General features: G+C 32.3%; 1 protein-coding gene across 1 annotated transcript in view; it reads left to right on the top strand.

The window, feature by feature from the left end:
- Nucleotides 1–2165: 2165 nt before the first annotated feature.
- The window catches only part of LOC129231062 (uncharacterized), a 65996-nt gene continuing 48669 nt past the window's right edge, over nucleotides 2166–19492 (top strand). The window contains exon 1 of the mRNA XM_054865310.1: nucleotides 2166–2562. Coding sequence (XP_054721285.1) covers nucleotides 2166–2562 — 397 coding nt within the window. The remainder of the gene's footprint in view (nucleotides 2563–19492) is intronic.

The following is a 19492-nucleotide window of genomic DNA, read 5'->3' as shown; positions in this document are numbered from 1 at the left end:
TTGATTTGGTTCCAGATGTGTGAAGTAAAATAAAATATTTTCATAAAAATATTGCAACTTTAAACTAAAAAAAATTAATTTCTAAATACTTTAAACCTCCGTACTTTATTTCACAGCATTAAAAGATTTTTACAATTCCTATCCATAATATCGCATACAATGCGTTTGTTAAAAAAGAGATTTCAAAAACTTCTAGTCAGCATTCAAAAATAGTTTCCAAACAGTTACTTCAAAATTAGCTGTGTACACAGGGTTAATTTCTAAAATAAAGAGTAGAAAACTGATTCAATAGCCTTGCCAGTATTGTGCAGCCACCTAGACCTGCTCCATTTGAATCAAATATACAAAATAATCTGAATCTTAACCCAAATGGTTTAAAGGTGGCCTAAATGACTGTAATGATAAGTTTCTCTATACGAGCACATGAGCTCTTAGAACCACTTGTGATTAAGAGAGGGAGGAAAAAAACTCCCACATTTCAATTCCTTTATATTACTTTACATTTTATCAGTTTCAAAAAATTCTGTTTGAGTGACTCTGATGCCCTTTTGACAAGTCACGATCAATAAATCGAAAATCGTTATACCGTCATCTAAAGATCACATTTATTTTGTAAATTGCAAATTTTGTAACAATTTTTAGGTTCATGGGATTTTTAATAAAAACTATTTTGAAATTCCTTATTCAAACTATTTCCAACTTAAACAAAATGATGAAATAATCTAGATGATTAAATTTAACATGAGCAAACAAAAATTTTATAAACTTTTGCAGCTCTTTTGAAACCATTTAAACTCCTCTAAACAGTTTTATGCTCTTAAAGTCACTATTTGTTTTTTATCTTTCCACTTGATCATTGACGGAAGTCAACGGCATCTCCAGCTATCGCTAAAAAAATTCTTTAAAAACAAAAACTTTTTCTTCGCCAATCATGACAGTTCAAAGCATTAAAACCAGATAAAGGAAACATCAAATTTCCCCAAAGAACCCATTTCTTTCGTAAAAAAAAATATATTTTTGGCGATCTGGGGGAGCTGTTTGAACCGAACAGCACGCAATAAACTTCCAGTGGACGAAATAAGTGTTAGGTCACATTGTTCGTGTGAGGCGCGATTGGACACAACGACAATAAACGGTACGCCTTCAACTGTCGCACGCATGAATGACCACGATGCGCTGTATTGACATGGTGCGATACGGGGAGCATTTCGCTGCCAAACCGTGGTGCAGACACCACGTTGTTGGAGGAAGGGTGTAAGAATCTGTATCGTTGGTTGATGATGAAGATTTCTGCTCTTGGCGGTGCGGCAACTCATGCGTATTTTTATGGATATAATGATTTCCTATCATTAAAACGTTCCTCGCATTTGGGCGTATTGTTGCCGGATACTTCTGCTCGTGTCTTGCTGTTTCAATACCCTGGCATGTTATTTCCGATTCATCAAATCCTGATGTTTCGTTAATGTTGTCCTGGTATGCTATTGGAGGATTTGGTGTACCGCTGTCACACAAAAATAAATAATCTTGTGTTTCCAATAGCATAAGTAGCATAGCGAATGCTGATGTGTTATTTAGTTTTAGACATTATACTATTGATATTGTAATTTCCGGCATGTTTTTATAATGTCTATATACTGCTGTACTCATGGTAGTTCTTGTCCCTGCTGTGTTACTGCGAATATTTCTTAACTTTGATGCTTTGAAAATGATGGTATAACTTCAGGTGTGGTACTGCTTTATATCGGTGCTCTGTTACATATTTTATACCAAAATGTGTTATTCTCTGTTCTGATGAAACTTGGTAACTTGCTTTTTTTGGTGCATTAAATTCAGTTACGTCGTTCATCAAGATAAATTTTGGTATGACATTGTTGATATCTTTTAATAATGGCATGTTGTTTATTAGGCATCCACTAAAGTTACAATTTTTACCAAGTGTTCTATGCATTTCGAATGCTGACTGTTTGTTTAATTATAAAGCAATGATTAAATCAACTGTTAAAAATGTGTGTATACACAGGAGAACATAACGTTATTGCCATTTTAAAAGTCAAAAAAGATCGGTTTGATATTGATACAGCCTTGCTTGTTGATATTTACCAATTAACAATGGCATTGACTGATCGGAGTGAATATTGAAGTCTGAGTCAATACATTTCAAAAAAATGTCTACAGCCAGGAACATCGAGTTGAAAACAGATTCGAGCGTAAAGCAAGGAAGTAGAGTTATACATCCCATGTTTGCTAAACATGCCAAGGATGGAAAAGGAGCAAAGGAAGATATAAATCAGAATGAACACATAAATCAAAGGAATATTACTCCAATATCAGTTCCCAGCAACACTCGATTGTGCAACCGTTTGCGGAGTTTGGATCAAAATTTTGTTCCATCAAGTACTAACAACTCTGGATATTACAGGAAAAAAGTGTCTACAGAAATTCTTGATGGTCTTCCAGAATCAAAAGTAGATCCCGAACCTGTCAATAGGGACATCACGGCAATTACAGACTATTCAACGAGTTCATCTGCTACTCCAGCAGAACAGCCTTCAGGAACTAAAGGTAGGTTTTCAAACCATAAATACTAAGATCATGAAAGAAAATATTTTCTGCAGCAACACTTCATGTGAACGTGAGTTGCATTTAAAATTGAGCTTCTTTCACCCGCTATGCCTGCAATGTTCCCCTGATGTAATAACTCAATTTTTCTACATGCAGAGATTTGAGGGAGGTTCTTAAAATTTACTTAAAGTATTTGTTGTCAACCATTTTTTAGTGCTGGGCTTTGTTCATTAATTTATAATAGTAGTTAACAGAAAAAAATTCTGTCCACAAGTACGACCGATTAAAATCCTTATAAAAGCAACTTTAAATTCATTTGGTTACTTTAAATTTCACCCGATCTGATTTTCTTAAATGTAGTTTTGATCTTTTTGAAAGTACAAATAATTACATTACTATATCTATTACTTAATTTAACTCCACGACTAGAATAAATGTATCGTGGAACCTTAGTGATGTAGTTTTGAATATTTACTTGGTCGGTATTTCTTTTATTTTTATATATAGTTTCGTATTTTTGCTTGCACTGTACTTCACTTTCAATTTTACGATACTGTTTGAGTAAACTCTCTCTCTCTAGACGTCCGTTCAATTAAAGTTTCATTAAAAGGATTTTTAATTGATTAAAGTCAAGTCCCCAGTCTGATTTTTTGAAGGTGTTTTTAAAGATCATTTAGTATATGTTTCTTTTCTATTTCTAGTTTTACTCATGTGTATTTTCTTACGTTGGTTAATTAACGATAATATTTAACTAAAAACTCTTTCAAGGAGTGATACATTTATTTTCCCTTTCAAAAACTTTTTTGATTGAATTGGTTCTTCTTAAGCTCCCTCGCTATTAGTCTTTCTAAATCCTTTCTTAATATTTGAAGAAGCTCTTAAAATTTACTAAGTGCAACTGTCGTCAACTCCTTATGTAGCTTTAAATTTTTAGTTCGGGAGACACAGTTAATTGGACCACTGTATCTTTCATTTAATTCTATTCGCTCTAAAACTATGATGGACCCTTGGAGTCTGATTTTCTTTTCGCAGAATTGATAACTATCATTTGACTAGCGCTGAAAATGGGATAATTTAGCGCTAGTACCAGGCGAGATGAATATTTTTAAACCTTCCCTCCTACACATCGCTGTTCTAGTTCAATACTATGACATCATTTAAAAAAAGGGGAGATTTTGAAATTTCTACATAGATATACAGTTCAAGCTTTTCTAGTCCTATACTAAGATACGTTGAATTCAAATTTCTTCTAACAAAGTTCCACATTTTTATTGGCTCATTATTTAATCTAAATTAATTTTCCTTGGTGATTTATAAGAATTACTACATAGAAAATAAATGTTTAAATGTATATTGTCGATTGTCATAAGAGTTTTTAAAATGTCTCAGTAATTAAAGCGGTATTTTATCAAGTGCAGCGGTATAAAAAGGATACTTATAGTTCTTGGAAACAAGTTCTTCAAGTAAGCATTTTTTTTTTCACGTAGTTAACTATCAAGCGTTCAGCATTTTTACCCCATTTCAATTTAGTTTATTTACAATTCGCAAGTTTCTTCGCCCATGTATGTGCTGCGTCCAAAACCTTAATTAAAGTTCATCATCGAAAGCATATTATTTATAGAAATGTGCATTTAGACCTATGACTAGCATCTGACGGAAATTGTCAAATTCAAGTGACAAAAGTTATGATTCCGAAAAAAAAAATTGATTTGAGCATATTTTAGAGCAAGTAATTGAGAAAATAAACTGCTAACTAAATAACGAATACTAATGTCCAGTTTTCAAAAAAAAACAATCATAATATCTTATATTTTAATTTAAACGGATTAACTTTTCAAAATTTTTGGAATCTTAAACGTCAGAATACTCATAAAAAATTTCTGAATTGAATTATTTTCAGTAGATGTTAGTTTTCACAAAATTTTATAATTTTTTTAATAATGTATGTATTTTTTTATGCGGCTGAGAAATTTTAATTATGCGATCAGTTTTTTATCTGTCAAGCTAATTCATATTTTCTATCTTCCATAAAATGCTGGAATTCTTTCCACAAAGACTGCTTACCTATCCTTCCTTCTACACGTAGACTATTAAAAAGTGAAAGCAGGCGCTTCAATGCAAGAAAAACGTTTCATTAAATAGGGTATATAAGATATCAGAGCTAATATTGTACATACAGGCTCAACTCAACTAACTCTGTCAGATTTCAAGCTTTTAATTAGATCTTTTCAAAAGACAAGTGACATGATTCATGCAAAAATCAAGATATGCAGGAAAATCATACATAATCTATAAGCGAAAGAAATGACATTTGTTCCCCGCATTGGGACCCCCGAATACGTCTGATTTATAATTTGTATAATCTATAAGCGAAAGAAATGACATTTGTTCCCAGCAATGAGACCCCCGAATACGTCTGATTTATAATTTGGTGGTGATTATAGTCCTGAATCATTGCTGAATTTCTAATCGGATATAAACACCATAAAGTGAACCTAATATGTATAATTTTTTAAGACCTCAGACACGTAATACCTTTTTCGATAAACTTCATTAATGATGTCCAAAACTCAGCTCTTTCTACTAAAATAATGAAAATCTTCCAAAATGTTGCTTATCGCTTTATTTTTAAATTTTCGCTTAATTATTTTCATTTTTATGGAGCAATGTTCACGTAATTCAGTTAAAATGCTTATTATGAAACAATTAAGCCGGCAAAGAAATCTAAGACATTGAACTTATTATTATTTTTGATAAAATGTCCTAAACATAGCACCATCTGCATGTTGTTGGTTGCATATTTCACCTTCAGTGCAACAAGGTCAAAACTCAAAAAAGGGGGGGATAAAAACAGCAATAAATTATGTGCTAAATGTGTCCTCTGGGTGTGATGAAGTCATGCCATTATTTGAGTAAATTTATAATGCTTTCGACACGTATCAACTAATAGCTGGAATTGAAATATCAGATAATTTTATTTTTATTGCACAAAATTGTACATGTATTTAAAAACAATAATACCCACACAAGATAAATCAATCCCGAACGTTACTTCACCTCTGATAAATGTTAGTAAAATAAAAATTACATTTTAAAATTTTGATTAAAAATTGTAAATGCCTATCCTGAGAGAATAGGAAATTTTGAGCTGTGGCCTTCTTGCAAAGAAAGTGCGATATGTTACACTGGATCATCTTCGGAGTCGCTATTCACAGTAAGCGACAGATATTACAAAACAACGGGAATTACTTCAAAGAAGAAAGCGACAATCAAACGTCTTAACTCCTAAGTCATTGGGAAAATACCCATTCAGTCCTAATCATTTGCGTTTTAACGCCATTCCACGAAAAAATACTCATTTTGTTCCGTATGCAGGATTGCTAACTGCTCCGCAAGACTAGAGAAACTCCGCAGCTCTGCAAAGAAGTTATTTTGCTCCACATTTCTGTTTGGTCTTAAGTCTGACCAGGTTTACTAAAGATTTAAATAAAATAAAATTTATTTTTTTATTATATTTTGCTAGTTTATTATGACAGGCATGTAAATAGGGGAATTTAAGGATGCTTATACTTAAAGCATGACATAGTGTTTAAAGTTGTTTTATTTATTTAAAAATTATTTTTACTCTGGTTCTTAAAATGAATATCAAAGCTTAAAAGCAATTTCAAATAAGAGGTTTATTTTTTAAAATATTTTTATTCAAAATACCAAGCTGTTCCGCAAAATTTAAAAATGCTCCTCAAAATCACCACAGATGCTCCTCAAATAGTTTCTCCACAGTTGGCAACCCTGCGTATGAGATAGCTAATATATATCAATGAAAACGATAATTTAAAAAGCAATTGAACAAAATTCTGTTCCTAAGAAATCACAAAGTATGCCTGATTTCCTATTCAACAGATTTAATTCACTAAACTTTAAAATTATTGTTTTTTAAAATATATGTAAGGTAAGATCGCTAAATAAAGCCAATATAATTTTTAAGGCCTTTAGACCTGTATGAAATGTATAGCAAAATCTAGCTGTACTTTTTGTTCAGCGCGTACAAAGTTGAGTACCATTTAGACTAGTAGATTTTCAATAGGTCAAACTGGCCCTTAACTAATCGTTACTGAAATCAAACATGATCGTATCAATGTGTTGCGAATACCCATTGTTTAATATTTCACGAAATGTACTACTTGTATTCTGCATAAAATGAAAAGCATATGAACCAAAACGAAGAAAAACTCTTTTACTCTCAGATTTCATTTATAGTGTGAATTAAATCCTAAAACATAAGAATCAAGCTTATGATTTTATCTTTTGATATTACAATTATGTGCTACAACATATATATTCCGGATTCTTTGAAACTTGAATGGAGAGTTCATTTTTGCATCTTTGAAACAGCATATGAGGCAGTGAGAAGCAAAAAGATGTACGTGGCAAAATTAAAAATTTGGAGAAAACCAGTACAAATGGTAGGTGAACATCTCCTCTGTCTTAGAGCAAGAGATAGTACTAGTAGCTCTGGTAGGTGGTGTTTTATCCATCATGATTTAGAAAAAAAAATTCAATGAAAGCCTACCTAGGACCTTATCTTTAAACGCGTTTTACTCAAAACTTTAAAAAACCCACTTACATCCCTTTGCTTCTCACTGCCTCATATGAATTAGCTTGATTAAATGCTTTACAAAATAGCCTTCTTTGACACCCTTTTTAAACTATATGGGCCGACTGGACTGTTAAAGATTAAAATATTAATTGCTTATTTTTAATGAAACGCTACTCATAGAGGCAGCTTAAGTAGCGTTAACAATTAATGGTGATGGAAGTACCCAAAAATCGATTCAATTCCATCTTGTGCGTGTGGAGAAAAATCACTTCTTCAACTAAACAACCAAAGAAAGCTTTAAAACGCACTACCATCACTGTCCACACAATCTCGCCAAATTTATAAGCAGAGAATCCCTCACAAAATCCGGAATTGCGGTCGGGCCGAGCAGGGTGGGTGTGGGAGGAGGCAAAACCACTTTTCACCGGAGGATTAACCATCACGAAGCCAGTAAGATGGACAACGCTCTGAATTCTAGATTTACAAAAGACTACTTGTCCAGGTAAACTGCTTTCGGATGGCGGTAAATGAGATGAAAAGACAAAACAAGCGCTTTTTGTGCGGAATATCTTTGACGCAAGACTGTGATTTCGTGGACAAATAGGGTAAGCAGATCTATTTTCGTCATTTGAATATATTAAGAGCTGGAAAAAATCTCGCGAGAAATAAATTGCTTTGTTCTGCTAGACAGAAATTTAAATCAACTGCCTGGAAAGGTACTGAACCCTAAATTCCATATTCTCGTTATTCTCGAAGTCCAAGATCATGAAGGTTTTATTAACTTCAACGTTTTGCACCTATCCTGAGTTTTTAATTTCTGTCTTTATTTTTTTATTTATTTTTGGGAAATTGATCTAAATTAAAACGTGCACAAATTATAAAAGAGCGGAAAAATTGCATAGAATTAATGTTGTAAGATTCCGGGCTGTTGTTCCGTGGTCTGAGTGTTGTTACCCCATTTGGGGTAATATTTGGGGCAACAACACTCAGATCGCAATTACATACAACATTATTGACACCGGCCGTGAAAGCCTTCATTCTTACATGGCAAAGAATTGTTGCTTTAAATTCAATTGCAGTTATATAATATTTGGTTTGATTTGGTTTCAGAACAATATTCTCCATGAAGCAAAAGTAATTTTAATTTATTATTCATAGTATACGGTCGATGATTACTGAAACATTGCATACAGTGTTTTAAATGAGTTTCTTAATGCTTTAAGTCACAACAGGTAACTCAATGAAACGCTGCCTTGCTCTTTAAACATAAACTAACTTTCAAACTTCCAAGCCTCAAATTTCTTGTTTTCAAAACCAAGTTTGCTAATTGTGATAAAACAGCAATTATTATTGCCGTATTACTTGAGCTCGGAACGTAAGATTGTTTCTCAAAACGAAAGAATGAATATAATGACAATAAAAATCTTTTTACTCGTTTTATTATGGTCAATTATGTGGCGTTATTTTTCAGTTTATAATAAACACGATTGGAACGTGATATCTGAACAGCACGTTAAAAGGTTTTCAAGAACGTACCATAACTTTTTTGACTCTTATGAAGCTTAGTTTTGAATGAGCAAATATTTATTTCAACAATTTCTAAGAGTAAACTTATTTTAAAATAAGTAAAAATTGAACCGTGAAAATAACATGATGCCACACCTCAACGATTAACTTTTTACAAATTATTTTAGTAACAGTAACACAGTAACTGGGATTTCCGTTCGTTATTTTATAAAAGTTTTTAACAAGTGTTGAAAAAAAATGTTTTCTCATAAAAGGCACCAGTGTTTAGCCAATTTCCTGATGTCTGGTTTTAACATGAAACGTTTCAATGCTAACTTACCTTCCAAGTGAATGAGAAAAAATAGATTATTTTATATTAATATATATACTTACCCTGCAGTAAATGTATTGTCACTGAAAATGAAAACTCGTAACGAAAACCTAGTTCAAGTATTTTTTGTTTGATGTACAATTTCTCAACAAATATATGAATCAATAGTTAATTTTTATAAAATTTTAAGTACATTTGTGACCATTTGCATGAAGTACACAAACTTTTGCTTAGTATAAAGATTTCGTTTGATCGATAAGAAACCAGGACTGTGGGTGAAAATAATTGTGTCTATATTACAGCTCGTTCGCTCATTTCATTAATAATGCATGAGCTAGTCAATTTGACCTATGTTTACATTTTGAGTAGAGGAGGCATAGTAAGGAACGAAATTCGGCCAATAATCCCACGCCTAGGTTTTTCCACCCATTATTGTGTTTTATTATACTCATATGGGTTGATAGGTTTTTTTTTACAAAAAAGAATTCGTTTGTTGAGTTTCTCAAATGATATTTTAATTTTAATGTGAAATTTATTTTTATTCATTCTAAATTAAATATTTTGTTAAGGTATCACAACAGTTTGTAGTCATCTTGGTCATATTAATTAAGACGCCACTGCAAATCCGAATAGTTATTCAGAAATAAAATGCGAGATATGGCACTTGACTTTTTCATTTACGACGACAAAATACTGTAGAATGTAATACTGGTGAATGTGTTTAAAATTAAAATGTGCTTAAATTGATTTTCTCCGACATTTTCTCCCGTGCTAGATATTTTTTTGGGGTTTACATTTAAATAGAAATTGAATTTAACTAGCATTTTGCAGTTGTGGGTATTTCTAATTTCATGAATTGTTTAACTACTTTGCCACTGTTCCACAAGCTAATAAAGAATCTACTTAAATATCAAAGCAAACAAAAAGACTCACTTAAACCTAAAACTGAAAAAAAAAAGTCATTATAGTTGGGGCGAACCTAACCTGGCAACATTGTGAAAGCTACGTAGATCCTAATTACAGCATGATGACGGTGCCAGGTTAGGTTTGCCCCAACTATAGTGCCAAAGCAGAAAACAAGTAGATGTAACTGAAATGTTCATATACGAACCTGAATCAGAACCCGTACGATAGATTATTCAAGACACTTGTCAAGAAATATGCGAAACTTATATTTAAAAAACTTTAAGGACTTCGTAATGAAAACCTTTCCGGATAATATAACACTGTTTGTGTTGCTTTTCTTTACTGTACAAGAACATTTAAGTGTTTTTGCGTTTCTTAAATTACAATTTAGGTTTTTGTCCTAATTTGTGAATGGTAGCCTTGCAATCGACGCAATATGAAACAAAAGTAGTGGCATTTTTAATTCAATTCTTTTGCGGTGATAAAAGTAGAGAATTTTCTCCGTGTCATTTTCATAAAAGAAAAGAAAGAAAAGAATATATAGTTTTATGGCATTGAGGTTGTTGAAATTTCTTTAAAAAAGTGATTCATTTCTAAAATTTTCAAAATCTCTTATTTCCCGTTTGGGTAAATAAGTTTTAGGGGATATTTCAGTAACTGACTCAAATCTTCCGACTAATGATAACTCTGTGCGTGAATTTCCATTTATTTCTTTCTGATTTGTTCTTTTCATTTCCATAGTATTCGGTTTTGAAATTATGCGAGAGAAATATGAATCCTGTTTTGCAGAGCGCTTTAGCAACTGAATATTTTTTTCATGTTGCATAACTTAAAATGTAAACAGACATTTTTACCCTGAATTAAAATAACTTTAAGTAACGTTTTAGTTACAAAAAGGTGATATCTCATATGTTTCGTGTAAAGGGATGTTATAAAATCGTTCAGTACCAGCAAATGCTTGTATCTTCAAATAAAGTACGATAACTCTTATTTTTCCCTTTGTATATATAAAAAGAAAATCACTTTAGGAACAGACTGTGTCTCAAAGAGTGTTTTTTTTTTTAATATTAAGATGTCAATTTATACTAACACTTAAATTATTGGCTAATTTGTTATTTTTTACTTAGAAGAGCGCTTCAGTTGCATGACGATTTTCTACCATGTTTTTAATGAAATTATTCAACGAAATTGTTTTGTAACAACAAAAACTTGTATCTGAATTAAAAAACGATACTCCCCGCTCAGCATCAACAACGTTTAGACGCACAAAATTAGCAGATTACTGCAAACACGTGTTTCGGGGTACAGGGAACTCCTTTTTCGAAGCAAAATAATTACCTTTTGGATGCAAAGACATACGGTAAGAGCTTTTACCTAATGTCTTTACATCCAAAAGTTGTTCATTGCCATTAAATCATCGCACAAAGATGTTCATTTATTCCTTACATCCTACTATATTTTTAATGTAAAGTATTTTATTAAATCATTCTCTAACAACAAAGACTTTGCTCTGAATTTAAAAGTGTGACACCTTCTCAAAAAAGTGCTTCAGTAACAGAAGGCACCTGTATCTACAAAGGTTCTTTAATGTAAAGTATATTATGAAGTCAATCGGTAACAACAAACACTTGAACTCTGAACTACCTAGGGAAACCTTCTTAAAACTGGAATCCTCTGCTGACGTGACCTACTTACATTTTCATATGATAATGCGGAACAGCAGATAACAAAAGCTTCCTGTCTGTTTCGAGCTTCAAATGAGGCGTACGGAAAAGCATCTCGTAAACAGAAATAGAAATCCACTCAGTGATTGCTTATACTACAATGAAACTTTTCTGGCTCCAAACCAATAACTTCAAGCAACGGTTGCTCTCTTTTAACTTGTAGTTTGTTGTGAATCTTTCTGATTTCTACGTTTGAAAAACTTGTTCGCCGTCGCACTTTAAAAAATCTCCGAACTTTAGTCTAGATTTAGCGCTTTTTTAAGTTGAGAAATAATTTTCTGTGAATGGTCCAGAAGTTCCGATGTATACGTTAGCCGTAGAGTGAAAAATAGTTTTTTCTTTCATATAAAGCATACTTATGGTCAAAAATAGTTTTCTGTATAAATTCAAGACAGTTTGTTTTGAAAGCAAAAAAATCTTTCTTATTTATTTTATCATTTAAGATATCCCCCGACTGCTTTAAAATCGGCATTTTCGATGAAATTTTCGAAAAACATTTATGATTCCGTTTTGTAGTCTGATTCATTGGCTTTCTAAAACTGTCTTACTTTCTACTTTACGTGAGTTACAACTGGAGTTTCAGCTGTATGATTACCGAGTCCTAGAATAAACTCCAGATCGGAAGTTGTATTTAAATGCGTTTTCTGAAGAATGAATTTTTGAAGAAAGCTGTCTACTACAATAATGGTAGCTCAAAAAGTTATTCAAGTACTGATGTAAAATTCTCTGAGACAGTGTTTTGTAATATGCTTGATGTTGTCCTCTAAAAATTAAGTTTCAAGTGCCATAAAAATGTACTTACGAGGATTTATGTGTGATTAGAACCTAATGGGGTCCACAGTTGTTAGCGCAAGACACGTAAAAACGATATTTTCCTTCAAATTTGTCAATATTTTTTTAATAATAGTTTGAAATCATGTTTTTACATTTTTTTTCATAGTTTCGAAACATATGCAGCTAAAAAATAACATTTTAAAAAATGTCCAAGGTATTTAAAAAAAAAATCTTCGAACACAGTCGGATACTTTAAATGCGTTAATCAATACTGCCGTGTGCAGGTAAACTGCAGTATCTACAAAAATGAGTTTTTGAGATATTTGAAGAAACGCGTTTTTGATTTCCCACAAACATTAATAAAATATTAAAGTTCGATTTTAGGTGATTCTATATGTTTATATCGAAATATTTTTTGGGTTATTAATCTGTTTCATTTTGATTTTTTAATCAAAATTTTGATTAATGCAGGTACTGCCGTTTACCTGCTCTTCGTACTAGTAATTTTCATCCACTTTTGACTGGTAGTTAGCAGTAACCGCACAATATGCTATTGAATGACCAATAATTACAGATTCGACATAATACGGAGTAGATACGTTATTACGAAGTATATTTATTGCAAAGTGAATAATATATTTTCTTTTAAAACATAAATAAATACCGTGTACTTGACATAAATTTAAAATAAATGAATTAAATGTAACTTGAAAATAAAAAGAAAATTTTATTTTCTTACATACAAAAATGGAAATAAATGCCTATGTATATATGTTGGTTTTAAAAAGATATAACTTAAATATGTATCAAACAAAATGACCTACATACATTTGATAGAAATTTAATGCAATAACATATACGTACCTACCAAAATACCAGATATACTTGCTTATTTAAGCAGTCCTTGCTAAACAAGCTCAGATTTCTAGTTTATATTTTTTGACTTTAATAAAACGTTGAATATTAAAACACTTCAGTAGATTTTCTTTTCTTTCTCTCTATCTCTCTCTTTTTTTTTCTCGAGCAATGCGTTGAGCTTGAGTTCTACGTCGTATTTTTGTAGGCTGTCTTGGAAAAGGGGCAGCATAATTTGCTATCTCCGCTGCAAGAACGGCATTCTGCATGGAATTTCGAGTTGAGGATTTATTGAATGAGTGCTTTTTGCTCCGATTCCTAGGCATATGCTTTGATTGCTTACGGCATTATCGAAAACTCTTTTATGTTCCTGTGTTGTAACTTGACAACTGCACGATTCTTTAGTCAATTATGAAAAATCGCTTAATGTTCCAATAAATCTCTATGAAAATTTAGGCAAAAGAAATGCTTCGTATATTAACAATGGCTGTCATCGAACAACTAAAATTGCAGCCGCTTTAAAATAAAAATTGCGGAAAATATCGCCTGCGACAAAACAAAACAAATGGAACAAAATCGTTCTGTTGCTACACGTTTATTTATCGTCTGCCAAGAATTGCTTGTGTTTGCTCGTATGTTATCTTTTACAACTGTATGTTAGCAAGAACTGATTTTGTTTTATTATTTTTCGAACACGAATATGACGAATCAAAGAACATTTTTTTTTTAAATGTCTGAGGCCTGTGAAATTAAAAAACGTTTTCTTGGACTTTATTTGAAATAAAGTATGGCTATTTTCCTCAAGTAATGGTTTTAAGTTTCTCTTGCGCTGAAGGATGCCCGAAGTTAAATTTTTGACATGCGATAATTCCCAATTTTGGCGATTGATAAAATACGACCTGGCACGCATATCTACATCTGATGAGAAGCGATTAGGAATCATTTTTAAAAATGCAATATTGTCTCTAAATTTGCCGAATAAAGAATTTTTTGAGAGGCCACGCAATGACCTCCAATCTGCGCGCTATTGCTTGAGCTTAGTTTAGTATTTAAAAAAAATCGTGAAAACGGTTTTTGCGTCTTGGTGCAAATTTTGGTAGCGATTCATTTATGTTCCATTCTTCGGACAATGGTTATGGACCGGTATAGATCAGTAAATACATGCTACTGATTACCTGCACAATGCAGCGATAATATCAATTACTGCTAATCACCACTGATTTTAAAAAATGCTCTTATTTAGCGGCAGGCAAATAACCATGTTTGCACCATAAAACTGAAGTAATATAGATTTCAGAAATGCAAAAAAGATGAAAATTTAAAAAATCGCAGTCACTGCCGTTTACCTTCCCACGACAGAACGGTTGTGGGCAAAAAATTTCAAAGATGCAAATAAATGAAAATCAAAAAATTTGCAGTTACTGCCGTTTGCCTGCCCACGGGAGAAAGTTTCCGTTCTTCCGAGTGCAGGTAAAGAGCAGTAAGTGCATTCTGCCGATTACCTGCAAAATGTAGCGATAAAAGCAGTTACTGCTAATTACCACTGGTAAAAAAAAATGCTTTTTTTTCTGCGGCAACCAAATAAAAATGTTTGTACAGTAAAACTATATCAATATAGATATCAAAAATGCAAAAAAAAAAAAAAATGAAAATCGAAAAATCTGCAGTTACTGCCGTTTACCTGCACATGGCAGAATAGTTGAACTCTTTAAATTACAATTAACGTAATAGGTTTTAACTTAAATGCTACATTAGATGCAACTTCATTTATTGCTACTATTATCCTCCTCCTGATATGTAGGAATTAATATCTTGTAGTAATTTAAATCTAAACAAAAATTTGGATTTTAAAAGATGCATACATTTCGTTGCACAACTGAGCGAAGATGTTAATAAATGCATGAGGACTGAAATAAGTAATCTTGAATTTCAATAATAGTTAGTAAACTATTAGAACTTTTTCTGTAACCACAGCTTTAATTTGTTCTAGAAGAAGAATTTATGTCCCAGGAAGATTTGCGTCAAATATTATTAAAAATAGAAGTTTATAATTACAAGTATTTCGAATACATTGAAGAATTACATAAAGCATTGTCAAAAAAACTATCTGTTTCTTCACCTTTAGCACTTTAATAAAGTAACGTTTTTTCCAGAACTGTATGTGGAAATAACATTTTCTTTGCATTTAACATAAGGAATTTATACACTATTCGGATGCTGTCTTTAATATATTTCTGGAAAATTTCGCAAATTTATTAAATAGTAATGCTCTATCATATTTGAAGTCGAACTTACAGACTGATATTCTTCCAGTTCATCCTTAGAAAGGTTGTTTCTATAGAATTAATCACCACTATGGTCGTCGCTACTTTCGTACACATATTACTCTTCCAAAATGACTTGCCTTCTTCAAAGCTTTTTTTTTAACATTTTTAATGGCAGATTATGAGCAGTTATAGCAAAAAACAAGTATAAAAAAATAAACACAAATACAAGAAAACAAAATCAGAAACAGAATCCATCATTAACGCAGCCAGAAATACCTTCTGGAGAACGTTTTTTGATCATAAATACCTTCAAGAGAAATATTCAACTCTTGATTAAAGCAGCCGGTAGCCAGGAAGTCAGCTTTTTCATTACCTTGGAAGACTATAGTTTTCTGAAGTGATGCCTGGTTTTTCACATAATGGCGACATGTTGTGGAAGAACATGTTATGTGACACTGAAGTGAATCGATTTTTAAGATTTTGGGTTGCTCTGTTTTCGCAAAAAAAAACGAGCTGATGTGTGCATCACATGACTTCCTTTTACACCAATTTAATGCTATTTCCCTATTATTGCAATTTTAATGGGATTCTCTCTCTAACTCTTTAAATATCACTAGCAATGGCCACATTGAAAGCAGATTTAAAAAAAAAAAAAAAATCGCCAAATTTTTCTCCAAGTTGGCGACAAAACTTGGCAACCAAAAGACTGGCGATATATCGCCAAGTGACCGCCAAATTATAACACCACTTGAGTTTGCATCGAAATTAACAATGATTTCCCCCCAAAAAGGTGCAAAAGACCCCTTTAGAAACACCCGAATGCAACCAAAATAGGAGGTGCACAACTAGACCCCACTACGAGTCTATGTACCAAACTTCAACTTTCTAGGACATACCATTTTTGAGTTATGCGAGATACATACGCACATACGCACATACGCACATACGCACATACACACATACGCACATACATACAGACGTCACGAGAAAAGTCGTTGTAATTACCTCGGTGATGGTCAAAATGGATATTTCGCGTGTCTATACATTCTTAGGCACTTTTCCGCATGTGGTCGAATCGAAAAAAAAACTCAACATTCATTTGGGGGTGAGCAAAATGGAAATTAAGGGCGATTTTTGAGTGAAAATTTTTTCGCGAATACAATACTTCCTTTTTTGTAAAAGGAAGTAAAAAAAAGAAAAGAAAAGAAAAAAACTGCTACAAACAATAAATTTTTTTATTGCGATGCTATAGTGATAAGGAAATTCTAATATTTTCTCCTATAAGTTTCAGAATAGGATCTGTGACTCTTTTCAACGTAAGTAGTTCAATTTGAGAATATCTCATCTATACTGAAACTTACTTTATTTAAAGTATTAGCCAAAAGAAAAATACATGTTTAAAAGAGGTAATAACATGTTTATCTGGCCGTAAATTGCTATTTCTTCAAAAATGTCACTTAACACGTTCGTCGATTAAATCTTCAATTAATTTCCTGATATTAATATTTTCCTTTGGTTGTCGGTAGGGCATTTGAATTGAAACTAAATTCTGTGGGGAATTCAAATTAAAAGTTTTATAAGCGAATTTATTTTCATTAAAGACGTAAAATATTTAAATTAAGGGCACAAAAACATAAATTTATTTTTCTCACACAATTAAAAACTTCGTTCATGGTGGGAAGCACAGAATAGTTCTCATAACCGGATTTGTAAAGAAGTGGGCCATGGAAGTGAAAAAGGGTTTTTTTGCTATCTGTATTAGAATATAAATGAGTAAAACTTAGACACACCCGTACGCCCATTCGTCATTGTAAATAGCATCACCTTCAAAATAATTTTGCAATCATTTTAAAATAATCTCTCCTCATATAAGCCAAGCGAAAACAAATTGATAAAGAAAATAAACAAAAACCGTTCAATGAATTACGTAGTTTGATCATACAATAGATAAGTTTCAACATAATTGATTGTTATTGGTTAAGTATGAAGAAAGCAATTTTCATTTATAAATTTCTGAATAAATTATGTGAATTTTATGACATGTAGGTACGGTAGGAGTAAGGGTAGATGACTCATATGTCCGGTGCATTCTGCGATGCTTCAGTCCTAACATTTTTTTTTGTTTATTTTATTTCAATTAAAAATTGTGTTCTCCATGTCACATTGCGATCTGTCATATGCCTGTATGTCACGTCGTCATTTGGCTTCTCTGCCCCGAGGTTCTTTATTAGGTCAAGTTAAATGCTGACAGGCACTGAAGAACCTCAGGGAGTGAAAAGACGGGAGTAAGTTTCCTCAAAAATAAAGTTAATGGATTGGAACTTAACACCGATGATAACTTCTCTTGCTTGAGATTTCTAAAAGCCGTAAATATACAGTAAAGTCCGCTTATTAGAATATTGGTTAAAAGAATATTCCGCTTATTATAATACATCTTCAATTTACCAAACCAATGTAATGAGTTATTTTGATCCTGGTTAATGGAATATCTAGCTTATTAGAATATTTTTTTGTGGCAAAATGGCTATTCCATTAAGAGGGTTCGAATGTTTGTGGAATGGGAGATAGTTCATCAACAAGTTGCCATCATATTATTAATACAGAATAACTGCTCTACTCTATCAACAATTTAACAATACTCTTATACATTTTTCCGTCTGATTATTCGCTTTTGACATGGTTTTATATTACTGATCGGTAACTGCTCGATGTTTCGATGTAGCTCTGTTAGTGAATAAACAGGTAGCTCGGGAAACGAAGGATGGATAAAAGAACTTTTCGCTGTAAAGACAACTACATAACATGTCGCATCTATGGTCAATGAATGGTCAATGGATCCCAAAAGGGTTCTAACAGCAAAAGTTGGTTGCATAAGTTCGCCAATCGATGACACAGAACTACTCAATTCCCTAAAATAGTATGAAGACAGCGACAATACAAAATTGTAATAAAATCGTTCTTCAGTTTCTTCATTTTAACTATGATTCCATACAGTTTTTTTTTATATCCATCTGAATTTCAATGACGAATGAGTTACGTGTATGAAGATATATTTCTGACAAATTTAAAGTCAGTATTCTGACCTTTTTTAACACAACAATAGCTCTTTCGCAACGCGCCAAAAGTAGCATTCCTGACTGTGTTATATCCTTAATAGTCTGCTTTGTAAGTTCTTAAGTCTCTCCGATAGAACATGCTCAACTACTAAATTAGTTCGTATCAGTAGCGTAGGAAAGGGGGTGGTTCCCGGGTTCGAACCCCTTCTTGAAACTCAAAATTAAACTCCAATAATGAAAATTAAAGTTATTACATTCTGTCTACAATATACCTTTTTAATCATTTGATCAGTTATATGCATCTATTAACTTGTCTATGTAAAATTAAAGTCAAATCATCACTGTTGCTAGTTGCATTTCCAAGCATAAGAGTTGGTTGTTTTTAGACAGGACGTTCACCTTTAGGATTTTCTTGCTACGCAACTGGTTCATATTGTGGAACTATTATAACCAGAGACCGACAAAAATTGTAAGATTTTAGAAGCTACTGCAAAATATCGGACGCCAGACATGTTATTACTCAGAGATTATATGGAGATTCAGAGAAAAATTGATTTCTGAGAGATTCTCATTTTAAAAGAGCTTGCCGTCCAGGTCTTTTTTTAGTCCTTCACTTATTTGGCGCCCGGGTTTTGCGGGACCCTGTCGATCATGATAATAAACTTTAATATAGTTGCTATTTTGACAAGGATTCCAATTACAATTGACACTTGATACGACTCTCTCTAATTTAAAGACAAAAGGACATATTCAATAGTCCAAAGCAGCGTTTCTCAACATTTTTTGACCTACGGACTAGCACAAAATTCCCTTACAAAAGAAAAACAAGTGTCCCATACGATATTATTATCACTGGCATGGTTAGTAAAGATTGTTTTTTTAAATTAAACGACTAAAAATCTATGAGGACCGGC

Source organism: Uloborus diversus, chromosome 10 (genome assembly GCF_026930045.1).
Source record: "Uloborus diversus isolate 005 chromosome 10, Udiv.v.3.1, whole genome shotgun sequence".
Classification (NCBI taxonomy): Eukaryota; Metazoa; Arthropoda; class Arachnida; order Araneae; family Uloboridae; genus Uloborus; species Uloborus diversus.
This window is presented reverse-complemented; position numbering and strand designations above follow the sequence as displayed.